This window comes from Dipodomys spectabilis, unplaced genomic scaffold (assembly GCF_019054845.1).
Source record: "Dipodomys spectabilis isolate Male_0828 unplaced genomic scaffold, ASM1905484v1 ptg000125l, whole genome shotgun sequence".
Taxonomy (NCBI): domain Eukaryota; kingdom Metazoa; phylum Chordata; class Mammalia; order Rodentia; family Heteromyidae; genus Dipodomys; species Dipodomys spectabilis.
The window spans coordinates 11,635,038-11,655,281 of record NW_024870802.1 but is presented as its reverse complement, the minus strand read 5'-3'; the positions used below and the strand labels follow the sequence as shown (position 1 = coordinate 11,655,281).

Sequence of the window (20,244 nt, the reverse complement as noted above, 5' to 3'; positions counted from 1 at the left end):
TAGCTACTTAGGAGGCTGAGATCTGAGGATCACGATTCAAAACCAGCCCAGGCAGGAAAGTCCTTGGATCCTTGGATTCTTTTTTTTTTTTTTTTTTGGGGGGTCCGGTCGTGGGGCCTGAACTCTGGGCCTGGGCGCTGTCCCTCAGCTCTTCAGCTCAAGGCTAGCGCTCTACCACTTGAGCCACAGTGCCACTTCCGGCTTTTTTTCTTTTTTACTTATGTGGTGCTGAGGAATCGAACCCAGGGCCTCATCCATACAAGGCAAGCGCTCTACCACTGAGCCACCTTCCCAGCCCCGAGTCCTGGGATTCTTATCTCCAATTATAACCACCAGGAAACTGGAAGTGCAATACTCTAAGTGCATCAGAATATTCACCTCTAATCCATTAACCTTTTTTTTTTTTTTTGGTTGGTCGTGGGGCTTGAACTCTGGGCTTGGGTGCTCTTCAGGTCAAGGTGAGTGCTCTACCGCTTGAGCCACAGCGCCACTTCCTCCATTAACCTTTAATATCCAGCAAACTCTAGTCATACAATGACTCAGCTTAAATACCTATGACACTGCTTTAACAGAAGTGATCACTGTTGTTTGCTTGCTTGCTTGCTTGCTTTTTGGTCAGTAGTGGGGCCTGAACACTGAGCTTGGGCGCTGTCCTTCAGCTCTTCAGCTCAAGGCTAGTGCTCTACCACTTGAGCCACAGTGCCACTTCTGGCTTTTTTTTGCTTATGTGGTGCTGAGGAATGAAACCCAGGGCCTCATGTATGCAAGGCAAGCACTTTACCACTGAGCCACCTTCCCAGCCCCAAGTTTTTTTCTCATATAACTTATGTAACTACTGTAACATTTATTTTATTTATTTATTTATTTTGTCCGGTCGTAGGGCCTGAACTCTCAGCTCTTCACCTCAAGGCTAGCGCTCTACCACTTGAGCCACAGCGCCACTTCCGGCTTTTTTCTTTTTGCTCATGTGGTGCTAAGGAATCGAACCCAGGGCCTCAGGCATGCAAGGCAAGCACTCTACCACTGAGCCATCTTCCCAGCCCCTACTGTAACATTTAATACACTACAAGTATCTATATGCCTTACCCAACTTAAGACTGTTTTTCAAGGTAGGGACTTTTTATGTGGCACCCTCAATACCCAGGAAGATGCACCTGCCATTATTTAAATGCATTTAAATGCAAATGAACCAACAACCAGCACTGTATACAGAACTATACTAGGGATTACTATGTATATATATATATAGTAAACCAATGTCTAAAATAAGAGCATGTTCCACAACATAAGCAGAAACTAAATGATACTCAACAATATTTACTCATCTAAAATAGCCTATTCAGCTGGGTGGCTCATGTCTGTAAACCTAGTTACTCAGGAAGCTGAGATCTGAGGATCATGGTTCAAATCCAGCCCAGGAAACAAAGTCCATGAGACTCTTATCTCCAATTAACCACTAGAAAACCAGAAGTGGCCCTGTGGTTCAAAGTGGTAGAGCCTTGAACTGAAGAGCTCAGGGACAGTGCCCAGGCCCAGAGTGCAAACCCTACAACTAACTAAATAGCCTCTTTAATAAAAGCACTTGAAACACAACTGACTGATTCCAGAAATGGGAATATAGAAGACTTTTATCAAGAGAAGAAAAAGACTATTTTGTTTGGTACTCAGATTTCAAGGACTGAGTCATATTTATATTTTTTGTTGGTCGTGGGGCCTGAACTCTGGGCCTGGGCACTGTCCCTCACCAATTCAGCTCAAGGCTAGCGCTCTACCACATTGAGTCACAGTACCACTTCCGGTTTTCTAAGTGGTTTATTGGAGATAAGAATCTCCCGGTTGGGGCTGAGAAGGTGGCTCAGTGGTAGAGTGCTTGCCTTGCATGCATGAGGCCCTGGGTTCGATTCCTCAGCACCACATAAGCAAAAAGAAAAAAAGCCAAAGTGGTGCTGTGGCTCAAGTGGTAGAGCACTAGCCTTGAGCTGAAGAGCTAAGGGACAGTGCCCAGGCCCAGAGTTCAGGCCCCACAACTGGACCACCCCCTACCCCAAAAAACAAAACAAGAATCTCCTGGTCTTTCCTGCCCCTTTGAACCATGATCCTCAGATCTCAGCCTCCAGAGTACCTAGGATTACTGGCACCTGGCCCTGAGTCACATTTTAAAAACTGCTGGAGGCTGATGGCTCACACCTATAATTCTAGCTACTCAGGAGGCTGAGATCTGAGGATTGCGGTTCAAGGGCAGCCTGGGCAGGAAAGTCAGTGAAACTCTTATCTCCAGAAAACCAGAAGTGGCACTGTGGCTCAAATGGTAGTGTCCACCTTGAGCTGAGGGACAGCGCCTAGGCCCAGAGTTCAAGCCCCAAGACCAACAAAAACAAAAACAAAACAAAGACCTCCAACTGTGTTGACTGAGGAACACAAATTTTCCAATGCTTCTAGTTAATCCCCCATCTTCTCTCAATGTCAAGTATCAAATAGAGACTACTTACTCATGACTACATCTTTTCTCACTCCATTCATGTTTGATTTGTACCAGGTGGCAAGGGTGTGGATAGCAACGAAGTTTGCTTCAAATTCACAATTTGGATTAGTCAGAACTCCTTTTAACCGTGGGATAAGTTCTGTGGATCTTCCTTTGTAGGGGCCCAGAAACAACCTCTTCTGATCATAATCGTTAGCATGAATGTTATCCCAGATTACTGGAGCTCTCTTAATAATCTTAGAAACCTCTTCAATAGACTCCACGGGAATTTCTTTAGAAACAACTTTAGGACCTATAAATAATGATTATCATTTATTAAAAGTATTACTTACATGGTTAAAACACACAAACAAATATACACACCATATATATAACTTTCAATTGTGTTTTTATATACTTCCTAACAATTTCTCCTTTTTACTTTTTGCAATGCAAAGGATCAAAGTCAGGGCTCATGAATACCAAATACATGTGCTAGCACTGAGCTAGCTACATCTCCAGCCACAGTATTTCAACTTTTTTGAGACTGGGTCTCACTGAATGACCCAAACTAACATCAAACTTGAAATCACCTTAGCTTCCCAACTGGTAGGTTACTCTAGCACCACAACCCCTGGGTCATATTAATTTTCACCTTCAGGCAGAGGGTGTGGCTCAAGAGAAGTAAAGGACATGCTTGCGAGAAGGCCTACATTCAATTCCCACTATGGTTAAAGATCAAACAAAAGAAATGTTTGCTAGGTCAGTAGTCTTCAAAGTTCCATATATACACCCCCCCACACACCAATCTCCAGTCCAGGGGTTGAACTCAGTCAGGCTTGAACTCTGAGCTTCTTTTGCTCAAGGCTAGCACTGTTCCAAGTACTTGAGACAACAGGGCTGCTTACTGCCTTTTCTGTTTATGTGGTGCTGAGGAATTGAACCCAGGGCTTCATGCATGCAAGGCAAAAGCACTCTACCACTAAGCCACATTGCGTCAGTCCCCATATAGATTTTTTATTATGTATTAACTGATACACAGTCATTAAAAAATCCTTCACTATTTTTTTCCTTGCTGTACAGAGAATAGAACCCAGGGCCTTGCTTATGCTAAACAGATACTTAATCACTTAAGACTTTTGTTTAAGCTAGGTACTGGTGGCTCACACCTGTAATCTTATCTGCTCAGTAGGCTGAGATCCAAGGATCCAGGTTCGAAGCCAGCCTGGGCAGGAAAGTCTCTCATCTCCAATTAACCAGCAAAAAGCCAGAAGTGAAAGTGTGCCTTAAGTGGTAGAACTCCAACCTTGAGAAAAAAAGCTACACAAGCTGGGCGCCAGAGGTTCACACCTGTAATCCTAGTTACTCAGGAGACTGAGATCTGAGGATTGCAGTTCAAAAGTCCATGGGACTCTTACCTCCAATTAACCACCAGAAAACTGGAAGTGGTGCTGTGGCTCAAGTGGTAAGTGCTAGCCTTGAGCTGAAGAGCTCAGAAACAGCCCCCAGACCCAGAGTTCAAGGCCCAGGACCCACCAAAAAAAAAGCTAGGGCTAAGGAATGTGGTTTAGTGGTACAGTGCCTGTCTAGTATGCACAAAGCCCTGGGGGTTCGATTCCTCAGCACTACATAAACAGAAAAAGCTGAAAGTGGTGCTGTGGCTCAAGTGGTAGAGTGCTAGTCTTGAGCAAAAAAAAAAAGCTTAGGGATGGTGCTCAGGCCCTGAGTTCAAGCCCTAGCACGCGCACGCACGCACGCGCGCACACACACACTTCTTACACTAATGAAAAGTATATACTTCAGAGACAAAAAAAAAAAAAAAAGCAACTGAATGATAGGGAAGGAGTGACACTAATCAAGATGCATCGTACTCATAAATTTATATGTGGAATTGAAAACCATACAACTAAAGAATAAATAACTAATTGTATTAGTACTTAACTAAGAAACTGATTTCTCTAGGTCGTAAGTAATTAAAGTATTACTATATAAATTTAAAGACTGTAATCCATTGGCAGGGCACCGGTGGCTCATGCCTGTAATCCTATTCAGGAGGTTGAGATCTGAGGATAGCGGTTCAAACACAGCCTGGGCAGGAAAGTCCGTGAGACTCTTATCTCCAATAAACCAGTAGAAAACCGGAAGTGGCGCTGTAGCTCAAGCGGTAGAGCACTGGCCTTGAGCTGATAGAGCTGAGGGACAGTGCCCAGGCCCAGAGTTCAAGCCCCTCGACCGACAAAAAAAAAAAAAAAAAGACTGTAATCCTAGCTATTCAGGAGGCTATGATCTGAGGATTGCAGTTCAAAGCCAGTCCTGGAAGAAAAGTCCATGAGACTTTTACCTCCACTTAACCAGCAAAAAGCCAGAGGTGAAGTTGAACAAAAAAGCTCAGAGAAACTGCCCAGGCAGAGTTCAAGCCCCGAGACCACCACCAAAAAAAAAAAAAATCAAAGAAGACTTACCTGTCCAAAGCACCTCGATTCCAGGTAGAAGCTTTTCACCCACAGTCCTCAAATAAGGAGACTGAGATACATTTGGGTAACAGAATGTGCCACAATATTCTGAATGTAGGAAGAAAAAATATGTCAGTATTGAAATGGTCACAGATTCTGGAGTGAGGAAAACATTCTAGTGATTATAATTTCTTTCTGTCCAAATGATAGCCCCATGCTAGAATCTTGAAGGGAATTGATTCAGCTAGGCAGTTCACTCTAGCCAGGATGGTGGCACATGCTGTAACCCTAGCACTGTCTACACTCAAGAGGCTAAGCAAGAGTATCATAAATTTAAAGCCAGCCTGCACTACAGAGATTCATCCCCAAAACAAAAGTGATACTATTCCTCTAACAGTAACACAGATCAATTGGTATGATCCTACAAGTCACTGGAAATACAAAGAAATACTAAAACAACTAGAATTTCTGCATTTGCTACAAAACTAAATTGCATTTTTCACAGAGGCCAAACATAATCAGTTAGCAAAACACATACAAGATTATGACAATGACTATCAAATGATTATAAGTTCTTAACAAAATTATGACTTACAGTGAATTTCCAGTATCTTTTTTGTTTTTTGTGCTAGTATTGGGGCTTGAACTCAAGGCCTAATGCTCTTGTATGGCTTCTTTTTTTTCACTAAAAGCTGGTGCACTAACACTTGAGACACCTCCATTTCTGGCTTTTTGCTGGTTAACTGGAGTTAAGAATCTCATAAACTTTTCTGCCAGAACTGGCTTTTAACAATGATCTTCAAATCTTATCCTCCTGAGTAGCTAGGAATACAGGCCTGAGCTAACAGTGCCTGGCTAATTTCCAGTATCTTACTGAACAATATTTGAGTATTTGTGTTGTATAGGAACCACTAAAATAATGTTTACGGCTCACAATACTCTAAAAGACAGACATACACACAAGTTAAAAAATGAGGTCCAAAATTTCTCAGACCCAACTTATCACTTCCCAAACAAGAAATAGTCTGGAAAAAAACTTCTTGGAGATTGAATTTTCACAAGCAACTAAAAGAGACTAAAACATTTCTAGGAGAAGAAAAACTGGAGGAGGCTGATTACTAAGCTTTCTACACTGACTACTGGCAGAGCAAGTCCAGATGGGAGTGGGAAGAGTGAAAAAGGAACAGATATTCATAGGCAGAAAAAGGGAACAAGTAGGAGGATACAAGAACTCCAAGTTAAAAGCAATATAAATTTGTCTTTTTCCAGTTTTTATTCTGATTAATACTATCTCTCTTTTAATCCGTACAATATATACGTACTTCCAGTACTAAAATCTAGTTTCCTAGTTCATTGCCACTGATAGGTTCTCAAACTAAATTTTTCCAGTATAACATCATGAGAAATGTCATTTAGAAAGAAGGGCCAAGTGCCAGTGGCTCATGCCTGCAATCCTAGCTAGTCAGGAAGCTGAGATCTGTAGATCATGGTTCAAAACCAGCCTGGGCAGGAAAGTCCATGAGACTCTTATCTCCAATTAACCATCAGAAAACCAGAAGTGGTGCTGTGGCTCAAGTAGCAGAGTGCTCACCTTGAGCTGAAGAGCTCAAAGGACAGCACTCAGGCCCAGAGTTCAAGCCCCATGACTGACCAAAAAAAAAAAAAGAAAAAGGGTTCCCACTTTTATAGAGCAAGGAGGCCTATATATTAATATATATTAATAGGCCTATATATAGTTAGGGTCCTTTAGAAATTACATATTTTAGGAGGACTAACTTAAAAGGCTACTGTATACAATACCTGTAGGACAGAAGAGAAATGTTTCTGGCTCTCCTAGGTACTGATAAATTTCATTGGTGATGGAGACTTGTGCATGAGCAAAAGAACTGAAGACCTCTTTGTCTGCTGCACACATATTATGGTCAATATCATCAAAAAGCAAGGCAAATGACCTGCACCCAAACTGAGATACCTAGGAGCAAAAATAAGAAAACCAAGATGATTATTAGCTCACTTTGCAACTAAAAAAGGATTTCAAGTATATAACTAACTAATGGTTACAAGTAAAACAAATTTATTTTTCTTATACTATTCAAGTTTGAATTTTCTTTTATTATTAAGTAGTTGTACAAAAAGGTTTCAATTCTGTAAGAATATCTGGCCTATGTAAGAGGTTTCAATTCCTAAGAAAATCTGGCCTATTTTAAGCGTAATAGCTAGACAAGAGTGCCAGGCACCGGTGGCTCAAGCCTATAATACTAGCTACTTAGGAAGCTGAGATCTGAGGACTGTGGTTCAAAGCCAGCCTGGGCAGGAAAGTCCACGAGATTCTCATCTCCAATTAACCACCAAAAAAACAAAGTGGCACTCAAAGTGGTAGAACACTAGCCTTGAGCTCAAGAGCTTAGGGACAGTGCCCAAGCCCAGAGCTCAAGCCCCTCAACCAACCAAAAAATAAAATAAAATAGCTAGACAAGAATTTTGGGACCCATTTTTCACTTGAACTCGAATGAAAATGAAAATACATCCCTAGTAATGTAGCTCAGTAGCAGAGTTCTGGACAAGCCTGGGTCCTTAGCCCATGTCATGAAATCTCTTGAGAATGGAACCTAGTAATCAACATTCTACCCAAATGCACTAATTCTTAGAGAAACAAAGCAGGAATCTGATTTCCCTTTAATATCATTAGAGCAATTAAGAAAACTTAATTTCAAGTACCCAATGAGAAAAAAATAATTAAAACAAGTTACCTGGTCCAATTTGCGTTTCAATGTTGATACTTCTTTGGGGTTAGAAAAAGTGATATCCAATCCTGGTGAGATAGCATAGATGAACTCTATTTCATATTCCCGTGCAGCAGAGATGAGAGTCATAAGTTGTTCTGAAGGAGAAATTCATGTTTTAGAAACATAGTACAGAAAGCTAAAAAGAGGGCTAGGATGGTGGCTCAGTGATAAAGCACTTGTCTTGCATGCATGAGGTCCTGGGTTCGATTCTTTAGCACCACATAAGCAGAAAAAAAAAAGCCAGAAGTGGCACTGTGGCTCAAGTGGTAGAGAGCTATTCTTGAGCTGAATAGTTGAGGGACAGCACCCAGGCCCCAGAGTTCAGGCCCCATGATCGGACTCCCCGACCAAAAAAAAAAAAACTAAACTAAAAAGAACCTTCACTTCCCAACTGAAGAGACTTCTTCCAACTTACAAGGAAAAGTTCTTAAATTATTTTTAAATTGTCATATTAAAGGTAACAGGAAGCCAGGCATTGGTGGCTCACGCCTGCCATCCTACCTACGCAGGAGGCTGAAATCTGAGGATCACGGTTCAAAGCCAGCCCAAGCAGGACAGTGAGACTCTTTATCTCCAGAAAACCAGAAGTGGCACTGTGGCTCAAGTAGTAAAGTATCTGCCTTGCGCTGAGGAGCTCAGGAACAGAGCCAGGCCCAGAGTTCAAGCCCCATGACCAACCAAAAAAATAAAAGGCAACTGGACATGTAAAATGGCATAAAGTGCTATATCTTACAGAAAAAGAAGGTTCATACTTAATTTGAACCAACAGAAAATAAAATGGTCCCTCTGAGCACTGGTGGCTCAAGTCTATAATCCTAACTATTCAGGAGGCTGAGATCTGAGGATGGAGGTTCAAAGATAACCTAAGCAGGAAAGTGCATGAGACTCTTATATCCAATTAACCAGCAAAAAGTCCAAAGTGGAGGTATGGCTCAAGTGGCAGAGTGCCCGCCTTGAGCAAAAAGCTATGTGAGATCATAAAACCCCAAGTTCAAGTATACACATGTGTATACACACACACACACACACACACACACACACACACACACACACACACACACACACACACACACACGAAAGACAGTAAAAGGCCTTTCTCACTTCTAAATAATTTATCCATTTTGGAAAACAAGCCAAAAACAAACTATTATATTTTCAGAAATATTGATTGCCAATTATCTTACTCAACATAAACCATTTCTATTTCCCACATCATTTGAAAGATAAATGCTGTTTTCTGTTTTGGTTTAGGGGAGGTGAGCTATCTCTAAACAACTAATTAATACCTGAATAAATCTATATATATAACTATTTTATAAATCTATTTATAATCACACACACAGGCAAGAGGGTCTCACTGTATAGTTCAGCCTGGTTTAGAACCTGAAATCCTATTTGCCTCAGGTTCCCAAATACTAGGAAAATAGGCATGTACTACCACAGCTAGCTCGACTACTTTATAATCTGAAACAGAGCAAATGCTTTCTTAAAGACTACAAGATCAGAGCTGGGAAGGTGGCTCAGTGGTAGAGTGCTTGCCTTGCATGCATGAGGTCCTCCGCACCACATAAGCAGAAAAAGCCAGAAGTGGCGCTCTGGCTCAAGTGGTAGAGCACTAGCCTTGAGCTGAAGAGCTGAGGGACAGTGCCCAGGCCCAGAGTTCAGGTCCCACAACCGACAAAAAAATTAAAAAATAAAAAATAAATTAAAAAATAAAAAATAAGATTACAAGATGGCCTTTCAACTGGGCACCAGCAGCTCATGCCTGTGATCCTAGCTACTCAGGATGCTGAGATCTAAGCCAGCCTGGGCAGGAAAGTCCACGATAATGATAGCCATCTCCAATTATACACCAAAAAAGCCAGAAATGGAGCTATGGCTCAAGTGTTAAGAGTACCAGCCTTGAGTGAAAACCTCAAGGACAGTGCCCAGGCCCTGAGTTCAAGGCCCAGGACTGGCACAAACCACAACAAAAACACAGAAAGACAGCCTTAACAATTCTAACTCTACAAACCTGTATCTAAAGGAAAAAAAAAAAATCATACAGAGTTTAAGCCTTTAAAACATGGTAAGGCTGGGTGCCAGCGGCTCATGCCTGTAATCCTAGCTACTCAGGAGGCTGATACCTGAGGATCGCAGTTCAAAGCCAGCCCAGGCAGGAAAGACCGTGAGACTCCTAACTCCAATAAAGCATTGGAAAACTGGAAGTGGTGCTGTGGCTCAAGTGGTAGAGAGCTCGCCTTGAGCTGAAGAGCTGAGGGACAGCGCCCAGGCCCAGAGTTCAAGCCCCACAACCGACAAAAAAAAAAAAAAAAAAGATATGTTAGCTGGGTGCCAGTAGCTCATGCCTGAAATCCTAGCTACTCAGGAGGCTGAGATCTGAGGATCACGGTTCAAAGCCAGCCAAGGCAAGAAAGACTGTGAGACTCCTATCTCCAATAAAACCACTAGAAACTGTAAGTGGCGCTGTAGCTCAAGTGGTAGAGTGCTTGCCTTGAGCTGAAGAGCTGAGGGACAGAGCCCAGGCCCAGAGTTCAAGCCCCATGACCGACAATAAATTAAATAAATAAATAAATAAATGTGATAAGACAATTATCCTAAATAAGTTTAAACACTAGTACAATGTTACATCTTTGAATATAATTCAGTAGTATCTCAAAATTGTCATGACTATATATATTGATTCTCACATGAAAATTTATCACTAGCACAATCACAAAGTTAAAGGCTCACTTAAACAGTAGTAAACAACACTAGAGAGATACTTTAATTGTTTCTTCACAATTTAAGAAAACATCCTGCTTCAGAGCCTTCCCTGGGCTCTGTAACCAAGTAGCTTCTTAGCTACATGTGTGTGCTACTTAATTGTAAGTTGGAAACATCTGCCCATTAACTAAGTCCCCCCCCCCCCCAAAGGAAAACAGCTGTGTGATTTACAAAGAAGTTCTGTGGTTTTAGCTTTACTACAAACTTTATGTAACTAACTCCACACAGTAATACTCCTATCAAGGACTGTTTTAATATAGCCTGCCATTTACTGGATCATTAACAGTGATCAAGGCTAAGCCAAACTAGACCCTGAAACGAGCAATAATCAGTAGTACTTTGTCTTTATTTAAGATTTAGAACAATTTTTTGGTATTTATTTTGGTTTTCAAAAAATATTACATAAGACATTACTACTCATCTTTATTACTGATATTTTGGAGTCTTATACTCAAGGCAGGTGCCTCACTTACTCTTCTTGAGCCTTAACTTGGCTTCAGCCCCTTTTCCCAGTGGTCTGCTGGGTTCAGACCACTGGCAGTAGTAAAGGGTATAATCTATGGCCAGAGAACACGTAGTCAACTAACATACCCATGAATCATTTAATAGATAAAAGGTAACTACCAGCTAGGTGCTGATGGCTAATGCCTGTAATCCTAATCAAGTCAGGAGACTGAGATCTGATAATCAGAGTTCAAAGCCAGCCTGGGCAGGAAAGCCTGTGGGACTGTTATCTCCAATTAACCACTAGAAAACCAGAAATGGAAGTGTGGCTCAAAGTGGTAGAGTGCTAGCTTTGAATGAAAAGAGCTCAGGGACAGCACCCAGGCCCTGGTTAAAGCTCCATGACTAACCAAAAAAAAAAAAGAGAGAGAGACAGAGAGAGAGAAAGAGAAACTACCTATAAAGTAATTTAAATGGTTAGTGAAATTCTAGTTTAATATTTCAAAATATTTTTCCACATATTATGAATTTTTAGATTAAGAAGAAAAAGATTACCAGCTTCCTCCACTGAATACATTTCTCGCCAAAACATTCTGTGTTTGTAGTCATCTTTTGGGGCATACAAGTATGTATTTAATTCCCATTTCTGGAGCCTGAAGGAAAAAGACAATTACAAATGTATAAACAGGCCACATTTATAGGCAATTTTTTTTCCTCCTCTCAGAGCACTGCCATGTCATACAAAGCTAGTAATATTCTTTGACAGTAGTTTTAAATTTTATTAATCAGTGGATTCTTTAAAAATTAACTATCACAAGACATGTCAACATCGCAAATACAACTAACTGGGTAAGACAGCAAAGTGAGACTCTATCTTTCCCAGGAAAAGCTTGAAAACCTAGGATAGGTAAAGATGTAAAGGAGCAAAGGAAAAGAACTTGTGCTAGTTCTATTAGAACTATTCAATATTAGTATTTTGTCAAACAAAAGGAAATGTTAAAATGTTTAATATATTCTTTATAATTACTATAAAAATTTACCTTCTAAAAAGTTCTTTTCTCTGTTCCATAACCCAAGGTCTTCCATAAAATCCTAGATTTAAAGTAAGAATGAAGTTATTTTAAAGTTTCAAAATGTAGCAAGCTTTACTGAGAAAAACAGGTTACAAAACATAAAATGTGTACCAAAGGCAGGGTGCTGGTGGCTCACACCTGTAATCCTAGCTACTCAGGAGGCTGAGATCTGAGGATCATGGTTCAAAGCCAGCCCAGGCAGGAAAGTCCATAAGACTCTTATCTCCAATTAACCACCAGAAAACTGGAAGTAGTGCTGTGGCTCAAGTGATAGAGCACTAGTCTTGAGCTGAAGAGCTCAGGGACAGTCAGGCCCAGAGTTCAAGCCCCATGACCGGCACTCCCTCCCCCCCATAAAAGGGCACCAAAATATGAAGTTCTTAGTAAAACAATAGATTTATCTTCGGGCCATGGTACTAGAAAGTAAATGTTATTTTTCTACCATAATAGTTATTATGTGATAGTTCTTTAAAAGCTGCTAAGTCATTCTGGGTGCTGGTGGACTCACACCTGTACTTCTAGCTATTCAGGAGGATGAGCCCACTGGGCAAAACTCTTATCTCCAATTAACCACCAAAAAGCTGGAAGTGGAGCTGTGGTTCAAGTGGTAGAGTGCTAGCCTTGAGCAAATTCCTAGACCCTGAGTTCAAGACACAAGACAAGTAAAAGTAAATAAATAATTCTCAATATGGTAACATTATATAGATCTTTAGCTTTTCTGCAGCATTTTAGCATTCTCTCTTTCTCTCTCTTTTTTCTCTTGGTGTCAGTTCTAGGGCTTGAGTTCAGGGCCTGGGCACAGTCCTTGAGCTTTTTTACTCAAGACTAGTGCTCTACCATTTGAGCCACAGCTCTATTTCTGGCTTTTTTGGGTAGTTAGAAGTCTTATGGACTATCCTGCCTGGGCTGGCTTTGAACCATGATCCTCAGATCTCAGCCTCCTGAGTAGCTAAGATCACAGGCATGAGCCACTGGTGCCCGGCCACCTGAAGCATCATGCTAAAGGAATAAACATTAAACAGTCATTTAGCATTTAGCAGTGCTCAGATATCTTTTTCTTTTCTAAGTTGGATTTTAAATGTCTGAGATGAACATTTTAATCTTCAGAAACCCTCTCTCAGAGTCAGACTTAATGGTTTTGGTTGACTGACACTATAAAGAGGAAGTAGGCTGCTAACGCATGAGTTAAAAACAACAAAAGTTGTTGGCTTATTCTTCATTCTTATTCCTCATTTTTAGGAATGGTGCCAACCAAGAAGTATTAAATAAATACTTCACTCAGGCGGCTTAGTTACCTATCATACAAAAGAGTTGAGAATGATTCTTTTAACATGCTTCTAACACGAAGACTCTCCTCTTAATATTAAAAAACAAACAAACACAAAACTTGGGGCTGGGAATGTGACTTAGTGGTAGAGTGCTTGCCTAGCATGCATGAAGCCCTGGGTTCAATTTCTCAGTACCACATAAACAGAAACAGCTGGAAGTGGTGCTGTTACTCAGGTGGTAGAGTACTAGGCTTTGAGCAAAAGCAGCTCAGGGACAGTGCCCAGACCTTCAGTTTAAGCCCCAGGACTGGCAAAAAAAACTTAAAGCACCAAGTGTTTTTAATTACTTAAGATATAATGAACTAGCTGGGTGCCAGTGGCTCACGCCTGTAATTCTAGATACTCAAGAGGCTGAGATCTGAGGATCACGGTTCAAAGCCAGCCCAGGCAGGAAAGTCCGTGAGACTCTTATCTCCAATAAACCTAGGAAACTGGAAGTGGTGCTGTGGCTCAAGCAGTAGAACACTCGCCTTGAGCTGAGAGCACAAGGACAGTGCCCAGGCCCAGAGTTCAAAGCCCCACGACCGACCAAAAAAAAGATATAATGAGTTTCTTTAGAATCTCTGCAGTCTAGCACTGAAATCTGGTTTTGTTTTGTTTTTTTTTTTTTGCTTTTGTTTTTCCTGGAGAAGCTAGGTGAGTCTCAAACTCCACCCTCAGCCTCCCAGTGCTGATATTCCAAGCAAGGGTCATACCTGTTAGCCCTAAAATTTCTACATCCTCAGTAGTGCTTCACTACCCTTCCCCAAAGATCTTTGGCAATAAAATACTCCTTTTTAAAAATCTATCTCCTGGCCAGGCGCTGGTGGCTCACGCCTGTAATCCTAGCTACTCAGGAGGCTGAGATCTGAGGATCACGGTTCAAAGCCAGCCCGGGCAGGAAAGACCGTGAGACTCCTATCTCCAATAAACCACCAGAAAACCGGAAGTGGTGCTATAGCTCAAGTGGTAGAGCGCTCGCCTTGAGCTGAAGAGCTGAGGGACAGCGCCCAGGCCCAGAGTTCAAGCCCCACGACCGACAAAAAAATAAAATAAAAATAAAAAAAAAAAATCTATCTCCTGGGCTGGGAAGGGGGCTTAGGGGTCCAGTGCTTGCCTAGCATGCACGAAGTCCTGAGTTCAGTTTCCCAGTCAACACATCAGCAGAAAAAGCCAGAAGTGTGCTGTGGCTCAAGTGGTAGAGTTCTAACCTTGAGCAAAAGAAGCTCAGGGACAGTGCCCAGGGCCTGAGTTCAGGCCCCAGGACTGGCAAAAAAAAAAAAACTATTTCCCCTCTAACAAGCTCAATAAATACTTCAACATAGTCACACAAAGCAATCATGTTTTCATTAATACTGACTCCAAGAAGATAATGAGTTGGAGTACGGTCTACATAGCAAGCTGTATCTCAAAAAAAAATAAAGACTCCAGTAGCGTAGTCTTTTTCCCAATTTCTGTAATATGGTGATTTCACTTAACTGTTTCATGCCTTACTGTAGCTGCAAAGTAGTGTGTATGTTCTCTCCTACAGTAACACTCTCTCAAATATCACAAGCAGCACCCATCTTTCCAAATAATATATAGGAACAGCACTGGAAAAAACGGATGCTCTCAATCTGGATAGGCAACCCTGCGAGACACCGGTGGCTCGTGTAATCCTTGCTACTCAGGAGGCAGAGATCTGAGAATATTGATTCAAATCCAACTAGGGCAGGAAAGTCTATGAAACTCATCTCCAATTAACCAACAGAAAACCGGAAGTGGAGCTGTGGCTCAAAGAGGCAGAGCCCTAACCTTGAGCAAAAAAGCTCAGGGACAGGACCCGGACATGGAGTTCAAGCCGCAGGACTGACTTAAAATGAAAAAAAAAAAGGCAACCCTTCCTCCTCCACCATCTCCCTCCTAGACCAGGCAGTAAAGTCCATGAGATTCTTATCTCCAATTAACTACCAGAAAACTGGAAGTGGCTCAGTGGCTCAAAGTGGTAAAGCGCCTAGAGCAAAACAGCTCAAGGGCAGTGCCCAGGCCCAGAGTTCAGACCCCCTGACTGACTAAAAAACAAAACAAAAAAAAAAGATTTTATTGTCCTCCTGCTAAAAGGAAAGTAAGTAAGACGGACAACTCTAGGAATCGTGGCTCAGCCAAAATACTTCAGAAAATTCAAATATATATTGTACTCAAGAGCAACAGTGTTTCCACTGAATTTTTTCAGGGCAGAATATCCATCCCTATAGTGTTCTGGCCATTTTCTCTATCAAAACGTCCATTTCTTTTAACTGTAAATGAAAAGAAGCCAAAGAGGGGGAAAAATTAAGTTGTCTTCTGCAATCACAAAACTCCAAGTCCATTTCACATATGGTTTGAGATGATTATATTCAAACTTCATTTCCTGGGGGGCAAAGAACAGTTGTTTGGAAAAAGTGAAACATTCGAGGCTGCAAATGAATCTTCAAAGGCATGAGGGATCTGTTGGAGGGTAATCCCTTTTATATATATATATATATATATATACACATACATATACATACATACATATACACAGTGTATATAAATATATAGAGAGCGAAAGAGACAGAAACAGAGGGGTTTGCTGGCGAGCAAAAACATCTAGCAGGAAGGAATTTGTAGCACTAAACCGACCTGCGCTCTCCCTTCATGAATACAAACACATCTGTATGAGCTGATTTTATCTGTGTGGGGACAAAAGCACTCTACACATTTTTTTCACTGCAACGCAGGCAATCCTAAGACATAAAATCCAGGGTACACGAAGAACTCGGGAGTCTAAGCCTGCCACGGCCTCCCTTCCAGGCCGCCTGGCTCCAAGCCCAAGGCGGGTGGGGTCAGGCTCGACTGTCTAAGGACGTGAAGAGCGGAAACTCGACCACTGGCTCTCCTCCCCGCCCCACTCAGGCCCAAGGGGGGCAAAAGCCTTGTGGGAGCCCCCACGAAGTACCAGCGCCATGTCCCTCCCGAGGACAGATCGTCGGTATGGAGGCGGGGTGGGCAGGGGCGCTCACCTTCCACCACGCCGCACAGGAACCTCCGCGCCCCCCCTGCCGCCCGGGCCGCGGCAGCTCCTCCGGCTCCGGTTGGGTTGTCTTCTCCCGGGGCCGGAGCTGCCGGAGGCTCCAACGATGTCCCCGAGGAGGCGGCCGGGTTGGAACCGAGCTCGCCCTCCCGCTCCTCCAGCGCCGCCTGGCTCTCCTTCTGCACCATCCTCCTGCCACCGGCCGCCGCCACCTCTGCGGGTCCTCTACGGCCCCCGTCCGCGGTCGGGTCTCAGACCTGGAGCCCCGGAGAGGACTCTGGCTCCCGGCGCGCGCCCCTCCGGCTCCTCCCCCTCCCACGGCCCTGCCTCCTCCCTCACCGCAGGGGCCCGGATGCCCGGATGCGAAGGGCGGCGGCCCCCGGCTGGAGCCCTTTGTCAGCCGCTGCTTCAGCCTAAATTGGGGGGCCAGGAGCCTAATAGGAGAGAGCGAAGCCGGAATCGCACGCAAGAAGCTGACGGTCAAAGCTCCTTCTTCCTCTCTTGGCACTCTGCCGCCCTCCAAATAACCTCAGTTCTCCAGTCTTTACCCTCGCGAAGCCCCTAAGTCTCCTCGGCTTCAGCCCCTACCGCCCGCTTCCTGTTTATCCGCACTGCGCCTGCGCCGCAGACCGGCTCAGACCGGTCCTCAGCCCGACTTCTCCGCCTGCTTCGGGACCAGTCTATAATGCTTGTTAGATAGGGGGAACTACAAGGAAAGGATCCGTGGAAGGCGGAGGTAATGAAGGCAATGGAATGTACCATTCACATTTGCCACCCTCCGGAACGAGCCTGGCATCTTGGGACGGACCATTACCTGACCCGAAGAAGGGGGGTATGGGAGGAGGCTGCAGCAGCTTGGGGCAATTGGGAGAAGGGGGTAGGGAGGAGGGTTTGAAAAGGAGAGGCTTTTTTTTTCCTCTCTCAATGCGCCGGCGCGGAAACGCAGCCTTTCGTTCTTAAAGAGATAGGAACTGACCTATTTTCCTTGGAGATTCTTCTAATAGTTTGGCTCATTACATCTGCTTGGCTCAGAAGAATGGTTCTGTGACGATACCATTCCAAGAAACTCAGCTCACCCCTCTTCCTTGAATCATTTGCCCCTACCCTTCTTTGGGGTTACTACCCCCATTTAAAAATGCAATCGTTTGTTCATTAGTTCTCTCTGCGGATACTGGATCTGGATTTTGGGGCCACTGTGACCTCATAGTATGCTAGTAGGAGATAAGCAAGTACTCGCAGAATTCCTGCGTGGTGTTTTGGGAGCCAGAGGAGGTAATAACTCCTTTGGCGGCAGCACACTTTCACTTTTGAGCTAGACTATAAAGGATGGGAAATTAGCCAGATTGCCTAGGGCAAACAGGAAAGCAGCACCCCCAGCAGGTGGTGGGGAGTGGTCAAAAGCCTAACTCAGTTCGTTCTTGATGGTTATTTAGAAATGAGTCTCAGGTTTGTCTGCTGGGGCTGGCTTCAAACGTCTGTATGTCTCTGGACAGAGGTGAGGTTTAGTGATGTAGAAACTCTTCACTTAGGGTACTTGACTTCGGTCACACAATAAGAATTTCTGGACAAGTCACGATGGTAAGAAAACTTTGCAGAGCTTTATTGAGAAAGTAAGTAAGCAGGTAAACAGACATGCATGCAGATAAATGGAAGGGCAGGAGCACACTCTAACAAAGTGTGGGTGCTCTCATAGGGAGATAGACACACAGCTACTTAGGCTGATGGGGTATTTATATGGTAAAGATAAGTACTTTCTCTTTAATCACATCTGGTGTTATTGAGGTTTCCAGGTAAGAATGCAACCTGCCATAAAACAGATCCTGATCCTTGAAATAAGGAGGTCCCTGCTATATGCATTTTGGGGCAGGTGGCTTAAGTTTGGGGAAGCATTTTTCTTAGGAAGACATACATCCTGTCAGACATGTTAATTCCTGAGGTGAGGAATGCTTCCCTCAGGAAGGAATGCATCCTGTTCCCCTCTTTGAAGCAAAGATGGCCTTTCTTTATTTTTAAATACAATATTTCGAGTTGCCTTCACGAGGCCTCAGTTTCCTTAAGTTATCCTGTTTTATTTTCCCCTAAATGACCTTATTCCCTTGATTAAGTGTAGGGACAAGCTTTGAATGTTTGAATTCCTGGCAACCATTTACCATGCCTCATTTTCCCTAGGCTATCCTGCCTCACTCAGATCTCAGCCCCTGGGGTAGCTAGGATTATAGGCATGATCCACCAGTGCCCAGACTTCCTTCAGGTATAAAATGGGACACATCACAAATCTGTGAGCTATAGCCACAGAGGCCATGCTAATCTTCCCTATATCCAGTTTTAGCAGATGAGTCAGAGCAAGCAAGAAGGAGCAAGCATTTTCTTACATTTCCTATGATAACAGTTGGGGCCATAGTGGTTTCACTAGATATAGTCCCTTGGGAGATTTGAGGGCTGTCATTCGAATTCATGCCAGGCACATGTTGGAGTGGAGGCTGGTAGCAAGTCAGTAGCCACAATTTCATCTGCTGTCCATAATGCAGAGTCTGGGGCAAGATCAACCTTCTGTGTCTGTTTTTCTCCAACTTGCAGGGGGGTGAGGGGGACACACAATTGCTACACAAGCCCTCCTATCCCTGCTTCTGGCCTTATCGCCTACAACTGGAACTAAGGCACATGATAAGTATTTTTGGAATGAATAACATAGGGCTCTACCATCACAGAGTTTATAGTTTGGCTGGTAGAACAATCTGTAACAAATTCATAGAACTTAGTTTGTGATAGGATCCATGAAAGGGGAAATCTAGTAGTGAATAGGAGCTGCAGTTAGTAGGAGATACTTCAGATGGGCAATTAATCTGTGGTCTGGGTGAGGGATGAAAATGGTTGGAACTAGGGAAGAGTGCTGGTAGTGAAACTGGTGACTGATAGGGGAAAAAGTTGAGTGTGTGATGGTGTGTACCTATAATTCCAGCACTTAGGAGGCTTAGGTGGGAAGATTAGTAGGAGTTGGAGGCCAGCTTGGGCTACACAGAAGGATTCTGCCTTGAAAATGAAACAAAGCTGGGCGCCGGTGGCTCATGCCTGTAATTCTAGCTACTCAGGAGGCTGAGATCTGAGGATCATAGTCCAAAGCCAGCTTTGGCAGGAAAGTCCATGAGACTCTTATCTCCAATTAACCACCAGAAAACCGGAAATGGTACTGTGGCTCAAGTGGTAGAGCCCTAGCCTTGAGCTGAAGAGCTCAGGGACAGTGCCCAGGCCCAAGCCCCATGACCAACCAAAACAAAACAAAAGCCTCAAAACAACAAAATGAGGGCAAAAAGTGAGAATGAAATGAAGATTTTATTTATCTTTTATTTATTGGCAGTGTTAGGGATAGAAGGACCTCAAGATAAACACTGTACCACTGAATTAAATTTTCTAACTGCAAATGAAGACTTAAAATCTGAAGGATTACAGATATAATTCATAGAGTGCTTGTTTAGTATGTTTGGAGCATAGCTTGTGTGCTATACAGGATGGAGAAGGCCGGAAGTGGTGCTGTAGCTCAAGTGGTAGAGCGCTCGCCTTGAGCTGAAGAGCTGAGGGACAGCGCCCAGGCCCAGAGTTCAAGCCCCATGGGCGACCAAAAAAAAAAAAAAGAAATGTACTCATTACAGGATGGAGAAAGCTGGGAAGGCATAAATCTAACCTCCATTGGGAACATGTTTGGTCATTGTAAGTCTATATGGAGTTGTCAAACAGGCAATTATCTATTTAGATGTTGAAGCTCGAAAGTACTTGGTAGGCTGGGCATTGGTGGCTTACACCTGTAATTCTAGCTACTCAGGAGGCTAAGAGCTGTGGATCATGGTTCAAAGCCAACCCAGGCAGGAAAGTCAGTGTCAGTGAGACTCTTTATCTCCAATTAACCACCAGAGAACCAGAAGTAGTAT

At 43.2% G+C, this 20,244-nt stretch overlaps 1 protein-coding gene across 2 annotated transcripts in view; it reads right to left on the bottom strand.

Moving 5' to 3' along the window:
* The window catches only part of Oga (O-GlcNAcase), a 35,558-nt gene extending 18,606 nt beyond the window's left edge, over positions 1-16,952 (bottom strand). The window contains exons 1-8 of one of the 2 annotated variants that reach the window (XM_042689642.1): positions 16,661-16,952; positions 16,311-16,578; positions 11,951-12,002; positions 11,466-11,563; positions 7,665-7,795; positions 6,715-6,886; positions 4,924-5,022; positions 2,490-2,774 (exon numbers count right to left, since the gene is read on the bottom strand). In XM_042689642.1, coding sequence (XP_042545576.1) covers positions 2,490-2,774; positions 4,924-5,022; positions 6,715-6,886; positions 7,665-7,795; positions 11,466-11,563; positions 11,951-12,002; positions 16,311-16,509 — 1,036 coding nt within the window. In that variant the 5' untranslated portion in view covers positions 16,510-16,578; positions 16,661-16,952. Of the gene's footprint in view, positions 1-2,489; positions 2,775-4,923; positions 5,023-6,714; positions 6,887-7,664; positions 7,796-11,465; positions 11,564-11,950; positions 12,003-16,310 lie in introns of both variants that reach the window. The other variant, XM_042689641.1, reaches the window with a different exon arrangement.
* Between the last annotated feature and the right edge of the window lie 3,292 nt (positions 16,953-20,244).